General features: G+C 42.5%; 1 protein-coding gene and 2 long non-coding RNA genes across 5 annotated transcripts in view; 1 reads left to right on the top strand and 2 right to left on the bottom strand.

Moving 5' to 3' along the window:
- The window catches only part of LOC143122461 (calpain-2 catalytic subunit-like), a 30,942-nt gene extending 19,004 nt beyond the window's left edge, over nt 1-11,938 (bottom strand). Inside the window, exons 1-5 of one of the 3 annotated variants that reach the window (XR_012986694.1) lie at nt 11,462-11,938; nt 11,028-11,097; nt 6,869-6,987; nt 6,210-6,343; nt 140-308 (exon numbers count right to left, since the gene is read on the bottom strand). Coding sequence is in view for 2 of the 3 variants with exons in the window: in XM_076283252.1 (XP_076139367.1) it covers nt 140-308; nt 6,210-6,343; nt 6,869-6,987; nt 11,028-11,097; nt 11,462-11,698 (729 nt within the window). In the remaining variant the exon portion in view is untranslated. The remainder of the gene's footprint in view (nt 1-139; nt 309-6,209; nt 6,344-6,868; nt 6,988-11,027; nt 11,098-11,461) is intronic. The other 2 variants (XM_076283252.1, XM_076283259.1) reach the window with 2 other exon arrangements.
- On the top strand, nt 2,413-3,891 carry LOC143125515 (uncharacterized). Its single transcript, XR_012987275.1, has 2 exons — nt 2,413-2,569; nt 3,432-3,891. It is a non-coding gene; the product is annotated as an uncharacterized LOC143125515 (long non-coding RNA).
- Nucleotides 3,972-5,671, bottom strand: LOC143125472 (uncharacterized). Its single transcript, XR_012987268.1, has 3 exons — nt 5,563-5,671; nt 4,833-4,945; nt 3,972-4,228 (listed from the first exon to the last, which is right to left on the bottom strand). It is a non-coding gene; the product is annotated as an uncharacterized LOC143125472 (long non-coding RNA).
- Nucleotides 11,939-18,731: the final 6,793 nt, after the last annotated feature.

The following is an 18,731-nucleotide window of genomic DNA, read 5'->3' as shown; positions in this document are numbered from 1 at the left end:
GACCACTTCAGTACTATATCAGGTCCATATCAGGACTAATTCTGTAACATATCAGGACCAATTCAGTACTATATCAGGGCCGTATCAGGGCCGGTTCTGTGCCAGCTGTCCTGTCTTTGTCGGTGCTGTGGGTGCTTACGTTGATGGAACAGCCCAGCAGAGATCCTCTGTCTAGGGCTTTCTGGATGATGCTGTAGAGGTTGGGCTGTGGGGAGTTGAGTTTGAAGCGCTCCGCAATGCCCCCGGTGAAGTCCTCAAAGCCCTCAGTGGGAGAACCTCCAGACAACACCTCATAGCAGCCGTTTACCCTACAGGGCACACACACACTCTAAAAACTGCTGGGTTGTTTCGGTGACCCAAATGCTGGGTGAAGGCATCTGGATGATGTTTTGGGTAGATTTGACCGAGCATTGGGTTAGAAATAGAAACCCACAAAATCGAGGCTCGACCGTTAGGTCTCCATAAAAATCTCCAAAAAAAATATTTTGAAAAAAATCTTTTGAATGACTGACACCGAGGGACAGACGTGTCAACATTTTCTCCATCTCCTTCCCTGTTTCAAGTAAGTAAATTCATGTCTATCACATCCATGTCAACATAATTTCATAGGCCTATAATTAACATAGTCTAATTATATTGTAATGTTACTAACATTATTAAGGATTGTTGTTAACGTTATTGTTGAAGGTCATCATTTGTAATGTTAACTTAGCTGTTAGCATGGGAATTGTAACTTGGCATGCACTAATGATATTAACACGTTATAACCCATTCACATTTTCTTGAAGAACCCAAAATGATGTGAATGTAAAATAATGTCAATTGCTGAATAGTCAAGGGTTAACTTTAGGTAAAGTTAGAAGCTAGGCTAATTAATGTTGCTCAACTCTTTGCCTAGCAAAAGCTAGCTAGCCATAGTGAATAGAGCTACCACAGGGTACTCTATACAACCACAGGTGGCACTGTGGTAACTCTATATAACACATATTGATGTCAATGGGGCATTTTGCCCATGTTCAGGGAGGAAAGTTCTTTTGTTGATAGACATTTGATTAATAGCTTACTGCAGTTTGATTTGATTTATTTAATTGTATTAATAATGCCTTATACACATGCAAAGCCATCAAATACAATCAACCGACATCATAGAGACGGTGACTTCAGTGGAAATTCTCTTCCCGGATAATGAGTTTCCTGGCTGTCAAAATCCACGCACATGAAGCAGAGAGGTCAAGGGTCAAGGCCTGATTAACAACTATTCAGCCAACAATAACATCCTATTAGCACGATGAAACAATTAGTGTGTGTCTGTGTATGTTTCTGTGTGGATAATATGGCATTATTAAAATATGAATTGCATTTTGTGATCGTTTTGGCTATTATGTGTTGATCTTTAAAAAAAAAAATGCTTATGTGATTATTTTGTGATTGATTAGATAATTTTAAATAGGCTTATGTTATTATTTTGTGATTGACTAGCTCATTTTAAATATGTGTATGTGATTATTTTGTGATAGCTCATTTTCTCCAGGACATTGTGATCTCATTCTCCAGCCTCCACATTCCTTCCAGCCCAGCCTCCAGCCCCATCATCTGGAGTTTGGAGCTACCATTCCTATAACGCCCACTCCTATCACCCCAGAACAAAGGATGAACTCACGCCTTACTGACCCCCCCCCACACACACACACACACACAGCCTCTCACCCACAGCAGTGTTCACCAGACCATGAACTTACACAATACTCAAAACATCCTCTTTCTACAGTAAGATTCAGGAACTAGAGAATCTGGCTCGAGACCCCATGATAACACGACGATGTCATAAGCCGCACACATGATAAATGATGTAAATCATCAAAACCACATCTGGCCTCGGAACAACTGAAGCGCTTTGTTTGTGACGCCGTCGTCCACATGCCTGAGAGTCATCACTGTGTGAACACTAAGAGACTTGAATATTTTTTTTTGTTCATTATTGGGAATAGGCCTGTGTTTTGTACATAGAACAATGACACATGTGTCCATAATTCTTTTTTTTTTTTTTTTTGGGGGGGGGGGGGTTTATGGCATAGGCCTCCACTATTAAATCAGACCAAAATAATGTTATAAGCTCACTCCATTAGAAAAAGAACACCATGTAATTAATGATATCATAAAGGCAGTAGCTTAACAATTAGGATAGAACACATCATAATTGGCCTGTCATAATGACTCTCAATTGGCCTGGGTGTTCTTCATGATTGAGTCTATGTGGGAGGGACCAAACATACGCCCACTCAATGTTTGTTCAGACCATAGACTGTAAAAAATATGGACAAAGCGTCTGTGACGTCACCCATAGATTTCTGAAGAACGGTTATGAAGCCGTTTATGGGGGGTATGGGCGGCGCCATCTTGGGAAATCCTAACCCCGCCCACACTCTGGCCAATCCATATATGGGTAAAGGGGCGGGGCTTTGTATGAGACTGAGCAAGCCGGTGAACCCGCCTCGTCGTCAGCCGAGCAGCCTCAGCTAACGTTAGGCCTACAAGATGGACTGGCACAGACGTTGCTGTAACATTGCTGGTAAGTTTGATCTGCTAACGTGAAGTTCATGTATCTTATCATATTTCTTAATGCCATGTTCAGACTTTTTAATGTTGTATGCTGAAAGGTTATATTCGGGTGAACGTTTGAAAAGTTGAGAATGAAGAGTTGAGTTTGCAGATTCTAGCTTCTAGGTAAAATAAACTAACGTTAGCTATCCCTCCCTTGCTGAAGTTACGGTCAAATAACGTAGAGTAATTTAGCGTTACAGGTTCACCAACTCACGTAGAGTAACTTAGCAGTTTACAGGTTCAGCAACTCATACTGACAAAAATGTATCTTTGCCTTTATTGTTTTGTAATTAACGTTATCCATCTCATATCCTCAGTGGCAGCCATCATTGTAACGTTAATTAATTTACGATAACATCAGCCAGCTCGCTGTATTCTGTCAACGTATAGTGTGAATTGATAACAAAATCGTAGGGTATTAGTTAACTTGTACATCATTAATTATTTTTGATTAACTCTTAATATCACGTTTTGAAATCGCTATATTGCTCTAAAGTTGTCAGTGGTAGTTTGGTCTAAGATGACATTGAAATGTCTCATCGGTGGCCATTTATCCAGCGTTCATGTTCGGTTAGCTTGCCTTATTTCCCCTTGTCAGGCTATTATCAAAACGTTAAATCCAGTTAGTGTCCGGTGTTTGGCATAACAATGCCAATATTAGTGTACTTTGTCACTGAAGACCCATTTCAAATCGCACAATACCGGTAGTACTACAGCATTGTACAACAACTGTACTTTTGTTGATTACAACAAGTGGTGTTGGTTTGCATTATTGTATTATCTTATAAGTAGGTATGACTAATAAAATGTTTACCTTTCTGTTTTGGCAGTTCACCATGGGGAGATGGCGGCAAGGAGGTCCATGGGCTCTTAACCTGGGACTAGAGGTCCAGGTGAAGTGGTTTGGCTGGGGTGTGGTGATATTGAACCCATTGAGACTATACAGTACATTTCACTTTATGTCTATTGATGAATGTTACACCTACCCTTTACTTATGCCAAACCCATTTCTGTTCTTTAAATATCAGAAAGCAAACTTACTGTTGATGGCACTGAACTTGGAAATGTTTATGGAACTTTTCTGAACTGTGAATTACATTAAAACTCATGCCAGTATTTAGTTTTGTTAGTTTTTCTTATCTTCAACTGTCTATTGTACAGTGGAGGTTTGTTATATGTTTATACTTATATTTACCATTTCTGCTGTAAGTGCATGTTGTGTGTGATGTCTGTATGCTACTGAGACCTTGAATTTCCCCTTGGAGATCAATAAAGTATCTATCAAACCAATTTGCCTGTGCTCTCAAAAACATTTATACAAATCTGTCAGCTTCAGTCAGTAGGTTGAATTGAAGACCCAGATGCAGAAGTAAAGGTGATTTTTTACTTGTATATCTTGAGCATTACAGGTAACCACTGAATTTGTGAAACTAAAATAACAAAAACTAATATGTACTAAGCTAGTACATAGTCAATACATATTAGATTACTTTAAAGACTGACAGATGCAAATGCTGTAAATAAAGGTAATCAAGGGGTCTGCTGGTGAACAAAGTCTTTGAAGTCAGAAGTTGCCACTGCTCAATGACTTGTGCCCCATCTGGTAGGATTTCAAAATGTTCCAGATCTGAAAACAGAAATATTGGTATATGTCACATCCTTGAACTTACTGCAAACTATGAACAAGTGCTCACAAATGAAGCTAAAAAAATACTCCCAGTATGTATAATGAACAAACTCACAGAACACTTAGCTGAATGGGGACAGGACAGGCGTATTCAACTATTTGCACATGTCCTGTTTATGCAGGCAATAAGCAAAACCAAATTTGGTGTATTCAAAGTTCTGTAGAACAACCATTTCTTGTATTTTAATGTTTTCAGTGGAACAGTGTAAGCTCATATCTATACCCCATTGAGGTAGTTATTAACAGTTAGGCCAAGGTCCAGTCAAACAATAGCCAGTCACTGATGCCATATTCTTTAATTATCCAATCTGTATCCAACAAAACCCTGCTGATTTAAAGGCTACTTTCCATGTGTGACTTATCAAAAGAGGTCATGATAATTATTGCACAGATGTGCCCCAGACTGCTCACAATAAAAGGCCACTCTAAATGTCTGAAATGCATTCATGTTTGTTCAGTATGCTAACCATGTCTGGAATAGACAGCTAGGCCTATTGAATCCAGTAGGTTGCTCCATTTAAATGTATGGAAAATGTCAAAGTACCACGGAATCAGTACTGAAGTGATGCTTCTGAGTCGACAGCACAGACGAGAAGTGAAGTTAGGAGTCCAGAGCCCTCTCCAGCACCCAGCCTGTCTGGATCGCCTACAGGGAAACTTTGCATAGACAAGAAGTGTTGTTTCAAATTTGTGTTTAACAAATAAACGGCATCAATAAGAGTTTCAGACGTCAGTTATAACTAACAGTTATGGTGACTAGCTAACGTTATCGCTCGTTATCAGCTCCATGTTCAACGTATAGTCAGTGGTTCACAATTTTACCTCCACTAGCTAATGCTTCGGCTGAAGTTATCATGTGAACGAACGCTTTTCTATTTTAAATGTGACAACCCAAAGACTATATAAATTGACAACGGACTAATCATTCACACAGAGAGTATTTACAAAAGGTTTTTTGACGAGAACACATGCTTTGTTACCCCAGTATGTTTGTGAACTAACGTTAACGTGCTTAACGTTACAGCTGTCTGACTCAAACACCTGGCTAGTATGGCAAACGTTAAGCTAACTCACAACGGGAGCACAATCGGTTTTCACTAACGTTAACTTTATTCAAGTTAACTAAATTTATGTGTGTGCTTCAGCCATTCGGTCATCATTTTCGACATAAACTTATTTGAAATGATTTGACGCTAACGTAGCCTATAGCTGCCCACTAACATGGATGCTATAATGCTAACATCTACGTGAAATAGTAGTGGAATGTCACTTACCTGAAAAACTGGAGCGAAGTCTTCTTAAAGTGTCGGTTAGTAGGCTTCAGTTAATAGCAACCCATTTTATGTCTGATATTTGAATAAACATTTTTTAGAAAGGATGTGGTGTGTAGGATCACAGCCAAGACATAATTTCGGAGTTTCCTCCACTCAGCTAGTGACGTCGTCTGCTGCCTCGACACCAGCCGTCAATCAAGTTGACCACGCCCTTAATTATTCATACATTTAATATCTAAATGCGATCTAAACTAACGAGTTAGAAAAAAATTCACCCCCCTCACAGTTGTCAGGCACTCGGGAACTACCAACAAATACAATAAAAGTCCATGGGACCAACCTGTAAAAGCATGAATTTATGCTGTGAAAACGGACATTTTAACATGGGGGTCTATGGACATTTGCTCCCTTTTGGGACCTGCCCCTAGCGGATTTTCGATGTATTGCAATTTTTCGCATTTCCGGGTAGGCTTCATTGTTCAAATTAGAATGTTTCCGCTTGGTTCAGACCCTCCAAAATATATTCTACCCTTCTTCATTAGAATAGAACACAAAGTAATTGTGATGTCATAAAGGCTTATGCTTTGTCCAGCCATTCACTATTAAAACAGAACACAGAGTGATTGTGATGTCATAAAGATCCTTACTTGGCATAGGCCTTCTCCAGTAGGGCACTCCAGAACTCTGAGCCCTCTGCTGAGTGCACAAACAGCAGCTTTCCATCCCTCACCGGCAACCGGTCGTCAATGACAACATCCACCCACTCACCATACTGCCAGATCTGATGACAGAAATGCTTAATTGTTATTATTTGTTTATAATTATGACTGTTTCTGTATGATACACATCATGACACCTGAAAAATACTAAATTTCATGTTCATATATTCATATAATACATAGAAACTCAGGACACCCATCCAGACAGACATATGATAGATAGATAGATTTAGATTTAAGAATACATGTTTAAGTTTCCTTTAAACCTGGATTTAGTTAGTATTTTTCTTAAACATAAGTTTTCTTTCTTTTAGTTTAGTATTATAAGTTTCCTTTCTTTGACCCCCCTTAAAACAAATATTGTATCTGTTTGTATTGTCATGTTACTGCTTTGGCAACACTATTTTCTGAGTCATGCCAATAAAGCACATTTGAATTTGATAGATAGATAGATAGATAGATAGATAGATACTTTATTGATCCCCAGGGGAAATTCAAGATACACTGACACACTAAATTAAGAGAGAAAGACAAGAAGGACAGTGATAAAAAAAAAAGTGCAGAAAAAATACTGTTTAATGAATCACCTGGAAGTGAAATATTCCGGCATAGTTGTGGTCAAAGCTCTGTCCATGTGGTACCACTCGATTCAGAACCTCTTTATTTAGAGTGAGAGAGGCGATAGCTGCCAGTAACCAGCAGTCACCTGCAGAGGGAGAGAGAGAAAGAGAGAGATGGATAAAGAGAGAAAGATAGAGAGAGATGGATAAACAGAGAAAGATAGAGAGAGATGGATTTAAGAGTGAAAGAGAGGGAAGGAAAGTGAGAGAGAGAGATTGATTTAATTTGATTTGTAGCTCTTATTGTTGTTGCATGTTTAATATCAAAGGAGTCTAACACCTAATCCTTTTACTAATATATATATATATATATATATATAAAATAAAATATAAATTCTGCTTCTCACCTACAAGTCCCTTCATGCTCTGGCCCCTAAATACCTTTCTGATCTACTCCACCCCTATACCCCTCTGCAGTCCCTCTGGTCCTCCAACAAGGACCAGCTGGCTATACCCCACCAGACTTAACACTTTGGGGACAGGGCCTTTTGTGTGCCAGCCCCAACTCTTTGGAACCAACTTCCCCCTCACAGCCGCTGTGGGCCTGTTCTGAAAACACCTCAAAACACACCTTTTCACTGAGGGCTTCGGCCTCTAATCCCCTCATCATCCCACCCAGCGCTCCTGCACACACACACACACACACACACACACACACACACATGCACACACACCACCCCTTCTTGTAAAGTGAGCTCGAGTTTCTAGAATATATTATATAAAACTAATTTGTTGTTGTAGTTGTTGTAGTTATTAGAATTAATTCACACACTTGCTTTCAGTCAACAACAGTTTAGTGACCTTACTGAGAAACATTTACATTTACTTAACATTTGACCTTGTACGCTGACTTGCAACATTTTAAATAATGAAAGGCATTTACTTATTTTGACATTTTAACTTGTGATTCCTTTACTTTCATATAAGTTTGAATGATAAACTTATTTATCCTGTGTTGCATGTACATATCTAGATATTCGACGGGGGGCGGGGATCTGGCTTGCCCTGGTATGCAGCTATCTATATGTAGACACACACACACACACACACACACACACACACACACACACACACACACACACACACACACGCACGCACGCACACACACACACTCACACAGAAATATGCAAAAACAACCCCTCAATGCATGAACAAACATGCACAGGCATAGTTCCAGTCTAGTTTCCCATCCAGAGTACACAGAATGCAATCCTTAAACTCAGTTACATGAGAGAGAGATAGACAGAGAGAATGGAGAATGAGAGAGAGAGAGAAAGAGAGAGGGAGTGGGAGAAAAGAGAGCAAAGAGAGGCCCACTCCCACTTTATCTTTCTGCTTCACTTCACACTGGGTGACCTTTGGAATAACTCACATAGTTTTCTTGTCTAAATTGCTTAATCAAATCTCCCCATCGTCAGACGCAAACAAGAACACTTCCTGATTCCTCCTCCTCACCTGTTTACTGTTTACACTGTTTACTGTGTGTGTTTACTTCCTCTGACTTTATTTACACCACTCCAGGACGTACTCTCACGTTACCTTTCCACTCACACACAGCAGATTAGCATTTACTGTTATTTACTTTTACTCACTTAAATGTATGCCAATTCTATTACAAGGGATTTCATTACCCCCGGAGCAACTTGGGGTTAAGTGCCTCGCTCAAGGGCACAACGGTGCAAGCTGGGAGTTTTGTAAATAAACAATAGCGAGAAGGTCAGATCCTCTGTGTGTAAACAAAGACAGATTATATAAATGTAAAAGTAACACCCCTCCCCCCCGTTCTGTTAGCTTGCAGCGGCTCTGTAATCAGGCGTCTGTTTGTTGTGCCAGGGAGATGATTGGGCCTGTGAAGGGGGCTGAAATGCCTAGATAAAGACCAGATTAGTCCTCCTGCTCTAACAGCAGCACCAGACCGGGGGAAACACAGGGCAGTGCAGGACACACCATCTGAACAGCGTGTGAACTGAACGAGTGTGTATGTGGGGGGCAGGGGGGGGGTCTGTGTGTGTGTGTGTGTGAGAGCGTGTGCAAATGTGTGTTTGTGGGTGTGTGTGGGTGTGTGCATGTGTGTGTGATCATGTGTATGTGTGCATGTGTGAGTGTGTGTGATCGTGTGCATGTGTGTGTGTGTATGTGTGTGTGTGTGTGTGTGTGTGTGTGTGATCGTGTGTGTGTGTGTGTGTGTGTGTGTGTGTGTGTGCGTGTGTGCGTGTTTGTGTGCACGTATGTGTTCCATATTACACTGAGCTGGTTTATGTCACTAACTTTAGAAGAATCATATCAATCACAAACCATGTGAGTGGTGGCCTATTCAGAATATTGGGCTGGTGCAGTGAAGACATTTTTCCCACAGTGTTGCATGCTGGATTTTGGTCATTGTTGACACTGCTATATCACAGATCCCAGAGGATTTCAAAGATTCCACCAGCTTCCTCCAACCAACTACAGGCTGGCAGAACTCTAAAATAGCTTTTCAGAGTTCCAGCAGATGACTTGAAGCTCATTCTGGAACATTCTTCTTTTGTGATGATAGGAAACTGTAAACAAATACAACTGTGACACTTCCTCTCAGAGGGGGGAGTCACAATGAGGGCACCACCACAGCAGAGAAGGCCTCAAAGACATTCCTGGAATAAGATGCTTTCCATATTCCCAAATAAAAATCCCAGACTTTTCCAGTCTTGCCAAAACTGAATTCCTGATTTTTTTTATCTTAGTCATGTACTTTTCTGTATTTTTTTTAAAGATAAGTCTATATTGTGTAATTTGACCTTTGACCTTGATATGTGTTGCACAATATTGACTTTAGCCAGTCCTTTTCCAACACCCTTATGTAAATTACCATTCTGTACTTTTGTAGGTCTGGAAAATATCACTTTTTGATTTCATACATTCCTAGACCCGAACAAGGACTCTGTGCAATAACAGCTATCTCTCACTCTTCTCTTGTCCTCTCAAACATCTCACTCTTCTCTTGTCCTCTCAAACATCTCACTCTTCTCTTGTCCTGTCAAACATCTCACTCTTTTCTTATCCTCTCAAACATCTCACTCTAAACCAGTGTGGGGAATGGAGACATGACAGGTGGGGCGCCACGAACAGGAGGACATTTGTCTTTTTTGTGCCTATCTTTCTTGACAAGGAAGATCATACCCCTTATTAGACATTCTCTGATCATACATTGAAAACAAAACAGTGTCATAAACAGGCCTACATAAAAAATAAATAAATAAAGCACCATCAGATCCAGAGGACTGAGATGGCAAATGTAACGTGGAACCAAAATGTGACAATAATATTTCAACGTTACCATTTTTCTGGGGTGATGGGGTCAGGTGGGGCTTGAAAATGTCCCACCTCCAAAGTGGGAAATAACGGAAAGCTTAAAAAACATCTCACTCTAAACACACTCATCTCTTATCCTCTCAAACCCAGGCGACCTAGTTTACAGAGACGACATCAGCATAAATGTAAATATGTGTCCTGAGCTTGAGTGCACTCACATGGAATATAATCATAATCCTGTTATGGGTGATTATATCACTATGAAAATGAATTTATTTTATTTCACTTGGCCATTTTTCTTCCTGCGGAGCAATGGTCGCTGTTTACAAATTAACATGAATCTTGCGGCTGATTGTGTGGAATTGAATTTCCGTGTTTGTTAGAGATTCCTGATAGTCACAAGAGAAGGTTCTAATTTTGGAGGGGGGCAGAAAGAGAAAGAGAGAGGGAAAAAGGGAGAGAGAGAGGAAGACAGACAGACAGAGAGAGAGAGAGAGAGCCGTATTAAGCAGAAAGTAAGTTACGAATGTTAAGAATAACAAACTTCCATAATTTTGTATGAAGTCTTCATTCTGGCCCTAACGTCATTCCATGCACTTGCTCACTCATAACTCTCGCCACAATGGAATGCAAATATGTTCTTTCCATATTGTTTCTTGTCTGCGTTTACACGTACAGAACATCCTGACAGATTCCCCATGCTAACCATCAGGGAACAACCCACTTGAGGAACGGACATGAGTAAGGCAATTCAAATACTTTTTGTCAGATACAGTAGGCTACACGTTTTAAGTGTGTGTGTATGTAGGCTATGTGTGTTTGTGTGTGTGTGTCTTACCAAGAGATCCTTGACAGATGTCTGTTCTTGTTGCTCCTTCAACTATAAACTGTGGACTGGCAGTCAGTTCCTGTAACACACACACACACCTCCTTAAGTGTAGCCTATCTGACAAAAAAAATATTTGAATGTATAACAAATCTTGAATTGAGCAAATACAAGGTTTGCAGAAATGTATGTGTGTGTTTAGGAGACTCTATGGTCTATAGCCTATATAAAACAACCAGCACTCACGCTGATTATTCCACTTATTTCAGTTGTGCCTGCTGCCTACATTTACGCAAATGAATTAGACAGCTCAAATAAACTGATTTTCAATATTCCAAAGTAGCCTAGCCTAACTTTGAACGTAGCCTATACGGTTCACATTGGTTTCACAGCAACATAGCCTAATTCAAATGCATTTAAAACATTGTTATGTTTAGTGAGCCTACCGCTGGTCTCTTCCACTCAACGCCTTCAATTTTGTAGGAGTCAGGTCCGAGTTCATCGAAGCCCAGCGAGGATACGGTCGCGCCGAACTTGTCATCTTCGAAGAGAGTGCCGCTTTCCAGGCACTGCTGTTTCAGCGCCTCGTAGTCCTGATCCAAGTACGGAACAGCATGGCTGTTCGATCCGAAACCTTCCGCCTTGGTCCGGTTGTGCTGCAGTTTAGACGCGATACCTGACATGTTCAATAGCAATAGCAAGCGAACAGATTCAAGCCTACCTGAGGACAGAGAGTTTTTAGGCAGAGGTGCTGAGCGCCCCACGCATGATTAAACTTCCGCACAGAAATCCTTTGAAGGGCAGGGGTCTGCGTTGCGATACAGATTTTTTTCAATATTTATTTTATTTGAAGCAGGACTCAAATGATTGGATTGGACTAGTGGCCTCTGTATGGTAGTTTACAGTAAATGGGCCGCCCAATCCCTGGCCCTGACGTCGACGGAGTGCAATAGGTCATTTCTGTTCTGGAGTCAGTTCAGTTCTGTAGCCTGCAGTGTTTTTTTCAATTTTTATTATAGGCCTGGTGCCACTTTTGCAACAACTAGCCTACTGGCGATCTTTTGCAAAACTCTACACATTAATCACAAAACCTTACACCACTCCTGAAAAAAAGTCTGTCTTGCAAAAGCATATCATCCATGCCAAACACTTCCAACTTTTTTTAAATGGTGTTTATGTGTCAAAACAGTTAACACAACCATCATGTGATGTGAAAGACAAAGGCACATAGCCTACTGGACACTGTAGCAGGCTAAAAGTTACTTAGCTGATAGCCATAATAAATTAATAATCAATATCAATAATAACAATAAACTCATTAAACTAATGCGCTATTCAGACACATACACTAGCTATCTCTCTCTCCAAATATGATTTTATTTAGGCCAATGCAAACAAGCCAAATTGTCCTAAATGACTTTATTTCTAATGTGAAGTTCATGAACACATATCTACTAATATACTAACAAAATGTAGCAGATGGTAGAGGCAAATTTAAAAAAAGTAAAGAAATGAAAAGTTACTACTATAGTGACATTACTGTAAAGGTTTCTCAGACTGAGCATCTGAAACATCCTTTTGAAGTTCAGCTCCACCTTGTGGACAAATGTGTTACTTCATACTTCCAGTTTGGCCTTTGACCTTGCCCTGCCTCTATACACCTCTCTCTCTTGCTCTCTCTCTCTCTCTCTCTATCTCTCTCTCTCTCACACACACACACACACACACACACACACACACACTCTCTGGATACTTTTTTATATATATTTATGTTGCAAAATATCATTCAGACACAGTGTGCAATAATGGCCTGAGCTGTTTGAAAAAAAATTGACAAACAAAAAAAACAACACATTTGCCAACGCATTTCTACATACACAAGTACATAATAGTGAATCATGATATTGTAAACAAGTACATAATAGTGAATCATGATATTGTAAACAAGTACATAATAGTGAATCATGATATTGTAAACAAGTACATAATAGTGAATCATGATATTGTAAACAAGTACATAATAGTGAATCATGATATTGTAAACAAGTACATAATAGTGAATCATGATATTGTAAACAAGTATATAATAGTGAATCATGATATTGTAAACAAGTACATAATAGTGAATCATGATATTGTAAACAAGTACATAATAGTGAATCATGATATTGTAAACAAGTACATAATAGTGAATCATGATATTGTAAACAAGTACATAATAGTGAATCATGATATTGTAAACAAGTATATAATAGTGAATCATGATATTGTAAACAAGTATATGCGAGAAGCAGCAGTTTCACCATGCAAATCATAAAAACCCCAAAACAGAAAAAGTTGGGACGTTGTGTAAAATGCAAATAAAAACAGAATGTCATAATATACAAGTCTTGTAAACCCATATTTAGCAGCAAAAAGGACATACAGTAGACAACATGTCAAATGTTGAAAATGTGGACTATTTCATGGAAAGTATACAGTATGTTAATTTTGAATTTGATGCCAGCAACATGATTCAAAAAAAGTTGGGACGGGAGCATGTTTACCACTGTGCTGCTTCACCTCTTCATTTAACACAATTCTGTAAATGTTTAGGAACTGAGGAGACCATTTGCTAGAGTTTTGATAATGAAATGTTGTCCCATTACTCCCCGATAGGATATCAGTTGCTCAACAGTATGGAGTATTCTTAGTCATGCTTTCCATTCCACTATGCACCTAATTTGACAAATCCGGACTGCAGACAATCCATCTTGAGCACCTGGACTCTTCCTCTATGGAGAAATGCTATTTAAATTTGTGCAAAATTCATTTTGCCATTGTTTTCCTGAAATATTCAAGGTCGTCCCTGGAAAAGACATTGCCTGGATGGCAGTATGTTGCTCAAAACCTATACATCATTCAGAATTGATCGTGCTTTGCCAAATGCGCAAGATGCCCATGTTGTACGCATCAATGCTCCTCCACACCGTCATAGATGTTGGGTTTTGAACTGAGCACTAAAACAAGTTGGATAGGTTGGATACTTGGAGAGGCCCTCTCCTCTTTAGCCCAGATGAGTCCATGATTTCCAAAAAGAATGGCAAACTTTGATTGGTATAACCACAGACAGGACCTTTTTAGCTACAATTTTAGCTGTTACAATTTGGCTTTGTTTTTGAATTGATTATCAAACTGGGCACATAGACAATGGTTATCAGAGGTTTTCCTGAGCCCATACAATGACAGGTCTGGTGTTGATGCAGTGCCGTCTGAGGTCCAAAAGACCACGGCCATCCAATTTTTTTCCAGCTATTTCCCCTGTTTGCAAAGATTTCTCTGGATTCTTTGAATATTTTAATAATATTGTCTTGTATGATGAACTCCCTAAATACATCACAATTTCATGTTAAGAAGCATTAACATGCCATTGTTTTATCATTTATGCACACAGGTTTACACAAAGTGATGAATACTCCTACATCTTTACTTCTAAGAGACCCTGCCTCTCTGTGATGCTCTTTTTCATACCCAATCTTGTTGCCAGTTACCCTAATTAGTTGTGAAACATTCTTCCTTTTGTTTTCTTTATCATTACACAACTTTTCCAGCATTTTGTTACTTTTTTTTAAACATGTTGCTGGTGTCAAATTCAAAACTAACATATATTTTCCATGAAATAGTCAAATTTGTCATTTTCAACATTTGATATGCTGTGTCCTTTTTGCAACTAAATATGAGTTTAAGAGATTTGCAGATTATTACATTCTGTTTTTATTCACATTTTACACAACATCCCAACTTTTTCTGTTTTGGGGTTGTACACTGGTAGACACTACAATTGCAAATTATAAAATAGTGAAAAATGTAATGAAAAAAAAAGTAACAATGGTCTCTAACACACACAAACGGGCCGTGAGAACCTGCTACATGTGTTCTGGTACAGACTGCATGCTGGGGTGTTGGGCTACATGTGTTCTGGTACAGACTGCAGGCTGGGGTGTTGGGCTACATGTGTTCTGGTACAGACTGCAGGCTGGGGTGTTGGGCTACATGTGTTCTGGTACAGACTGCAGGCTGGGGTGTTGGGCTACATGTGTTCTGGTACAGACTGCAGGCTGGGGTGTTGGGCTACATGTGTTCTGGTCCAGACTGCAGGCTGGGGTGTTGGGCTACATGTGTTCTGGTACAGACTGCAGGCTGGGGTGTTGGGCTACATGTGTTCTGGTACAGACTGCAGGCTGGGGTGTTGGGCTACATGTGTTCTGGTACAGACTGCAGGCTGGGGTGTTGGGCTACATGTGTTCTGGTCCAGACTGCAGGCTGGGGTGTTGGGCTACATGTGTTCTGGTACAGACTGCAGGCTGGGGTGTTGGGCTACATGTGTTCTGGTACAGACTGCAGGCTGGGGTGTTGGGCTACATGTGTTCTGGTACAGACTGCAGGCTGGGGTGTTGGGCTACATGTGTTCTGGTACAGACTGCAGGCTGGGGTGTTGGGCTACATGTGTTCTGGTCCAGACTGCAGGCTGGGGTGTTGGGCTACATGTGTTCTGGTACAGACTGCAGGCTGGGGTGTTGGGCTACATGTGTTCTGGTACAGACTGCAGGCTGGGGTGTTGGGCTACATGTGTTCTGGTACAGACTGCAGGCTGGGGTGTTGGGCTACATGTGTTCTGGTACAGACTGCAGGCTGGGGTGTTGGGCTACATGTGTTCTGGTACAGACTGCAGGCTGGGGTGTTGGGCTACATGTGTTCTGGTACAGACTGCAGGCTGGGGTGTTGGGCTACATGTGTTCTGGTCCAGACTGCAGGCTGGGGTGTTGGGCTACATGTGTTCTGGTCCAGACTGCAGGCTGGGGTGTTGGGCTACATGTGTTCTGGTACAGACTGCAGGCTGGGGTGTTGGGCTACATGTGTTCTGGTACAGACTGCAGGCTGGGGTGTTGGGCTACATGTGTTCTGGTCCAGACTGCAGGCTGGGGTGTTGGGCTACATGTGTTCTGGTACAGACTGCAGGCTGGGGTGTTGGGCTACATGTGTTCTGGTACAGACTGCAGGCTGGGGTGTTGGGCTACATGTGTTCTGGTACAGACTGCAGGCTGGGGTGTTGGGCTACATGTGTTCTGGTACAGACTGCAGGCTGGGGTGTTGGGCTACATGTGTTCTGGTACAGACTGCAGGCTGGGGTGTTGGGCTACATGTGTTCTGGTCCAGACTGCAGGCTGGGGTGTTGGGCTACATGTGTTCTGGTACAGACTGCAGGCTGGGGTGTTGGGCTACATGTGTTCTGGTACAGACTGCAGGCTGGGGTGTTGGGCTACATGTGTTCTGGTACAGACTGCAGGCTGGGGTGTTGGGCTACATGTGTTCTGGTACAGACTGCAGGCTGGGGTGTTGGGCTACATGTGTTCTGGTACAGACTGCAGGCTGGGGTGTTGGGCTACATGTGTTCTGGTACAGACTGCAGGCTGGGGTGTTGGGCTACATGTGTTCTGGTACAGACTGCAGGCTGGGGTGTTGGGCTACATGTGTTCTGGTACAGACTGCAGGCTGGGGTGTTGGGCTACATGTGTTCTGGTCCAGACTGCAGGCTGGGGTGTTGGGCTACATGTGTTCTGGTCCAGACTGCAGGCTGGGGTGTTGGGCTACATGTGTTCTGGTACAGACTGCAGGCTGGGGTGTTGGGCTACATGTGTTCTGGTACAGACTGCAGGCTGGGGTGTTGGGCTACATGTGTTCTGGTCCAGACTGCAGGCTGGGGTGTTGGGCTACATGTGTTCTGGTACAGACTGCAGGCTGGGGTGTTGGGCTACATGTGTTCTGGTCCAGACTGCAGGCTGGGGTGTTGGGCTACATGTGTTCTGGTACAGACTGCAGGCTGGGGTGTTGGGCTACATGTGTTCTGGTACAGACTGCATGCTGGGGTGTTGGGCTACATGTGTTCTGGTACAGACTGCAGGCTGGGGTGTTGGGCTACATGTGTTCTGGTACAGACTGCAGGCTGGGGTGTTGGGCTACATGTGTTCTGGTACAGACTGCAGGCTGGGGTGTTGGGCTACATGTGTTCTGGTACAGACTGCATGCTGGGGTGTTGGGCTACATGTGTTCTGGTCCAGACTGCAGGCTGGGGTGTTGGGCTACATGTGTTCTGGTACAGACTGCAGGCTGGGGTGTTGGGCTACATGTGTTCTGGTCCAGACTGCAGGCTGGGGTGTTGGGCTACATGTGTTCTGGTCCAGACTGCAGGCTGGGGTGTTGGGCTACATGTGTTCTGGTACAGACTGCAGGCTGGGGTGTTGGGCTACATGTGTTCTGGTACAGACTGCAGGCTGGGGTGTTGGGCTACATGTGTTCTGGTCCAGACTGCAGGCTGGGGTGTTGGGCTACATGTGTTCTGGTACAGACTGCAGGCTGGGGTGTTGGGCTACATGTGTTCTGGTCCAGACTGCAGGCTGGGGTGTTGGGCTACATGTGTTCTGGTACAGACTGCAGGCTGGGGTGTTGGGCTACATGTGTTCTGGTACAGACTGCATGCTGGGGTGTTGGGCTACATGTGTTCTGGTACAGACTGCAGGCTGGGGTGTTGGGCTACATGTGTTCTGGTACAGACTGCAGGCTGGGGTGTTGGGCTACATGTGTTCTGGTACAGACTGCAGGCTGGGGTGTTGGGCTACATGTGTTCTGGTACAGACTGCATGCTGGGGTGTTGGGCTACATGTGTTCTGGTCCAGACTGCAGGCTGGGGTGTTGGGCTACATGTGTTCTGGTACAGACTGCAGGCTGGGGTGTTGGGCTACATGTGTTCTGGTACAGACTGCAGGCTGGGGTGTTGGGCTACATGTGTTCTGGTACAGACTGCAGGCTGGGGTGTTGGGCTACATGTGTTCTGGTACAGACTGCAGGCTGGGGTGTTGGGCTACATGTGTTCTGGTACAGACTGCAGGCTGGGGTGTTGGGCTACATGTGTTCTGGTCCAGACTGCAGGCTGGGGTGTTGGGCTACATGTGTTCTGGTCCAGACTGCAGGCTGGGGTGTTGGGCTACATGTGTTCTGGTACAGACTGCAGGCTGGGGTGTTGGGCTACATGTGTTCTGGTACAGACTGCAGGCTGGGGTGTTGGGCTACATGTGTCGCTGTGGTTTGGACACAATGCTGACTGGTGCAAAACGTCCCAAAGACACAGGAAATATGGCAAACAAACAAGCAAACAAACAAGCCCACATACACACTTACTCATATAGTCACCCCCCCCCCCCTCTCTCTCACACACACACACACACACACACACACACACACACACTTACTCATATCACACACACACACACACACACACACACACACACACTTACTCATATCACACACACACACACACACACACACACACACACACACTTACTCATATCACACACACACACACACACACACACACACACACACACACACACACACACACTTAATTTGGTCTTGGTATTTTACAAACCAAGGACTGCATCAATAGTGGGCCAGGCCGAGTCTACTCCATGGTTAGCTGCATGGGCCGTTATCTGTGGTTTGGGTGTTCAGGCTTCTCTGTGAAAACTCACCACTGGTATGTCCCACTCATCAGCACAAATTGGCAGAGAGAGAGAGAGAGAGGGAGAGAGAGAGAGAGAGGGAGAGAGAGAGAGAGAAATAAAAAAAAAGACACACACACACACACTTGCACACACATGCTCACAAAACACAAACACACTC

This window comes from Alosa pseudoharengus, unplaced genomic scaffold (assembly GCF_046254945.1).
Source record: "Alosa pseudoharengus isolate Yale_2024_CS ecotype anadromous, Long Island Sound unplaced genomic scaffold, YU_APseudo_1.1 YU_APseudo_1.1_scf_1, whole genome shotgun sequence".
Taxonomy (NCBI): Eukaryota; Metazoa; Chordata; class Actinopteri; order Clupeiformes; family Clupeidae; genus Alosa; species Alosa pseudoharengus.
This window is presented reverse-complemented; position numbering and strand designations above follow the sequence as displayed.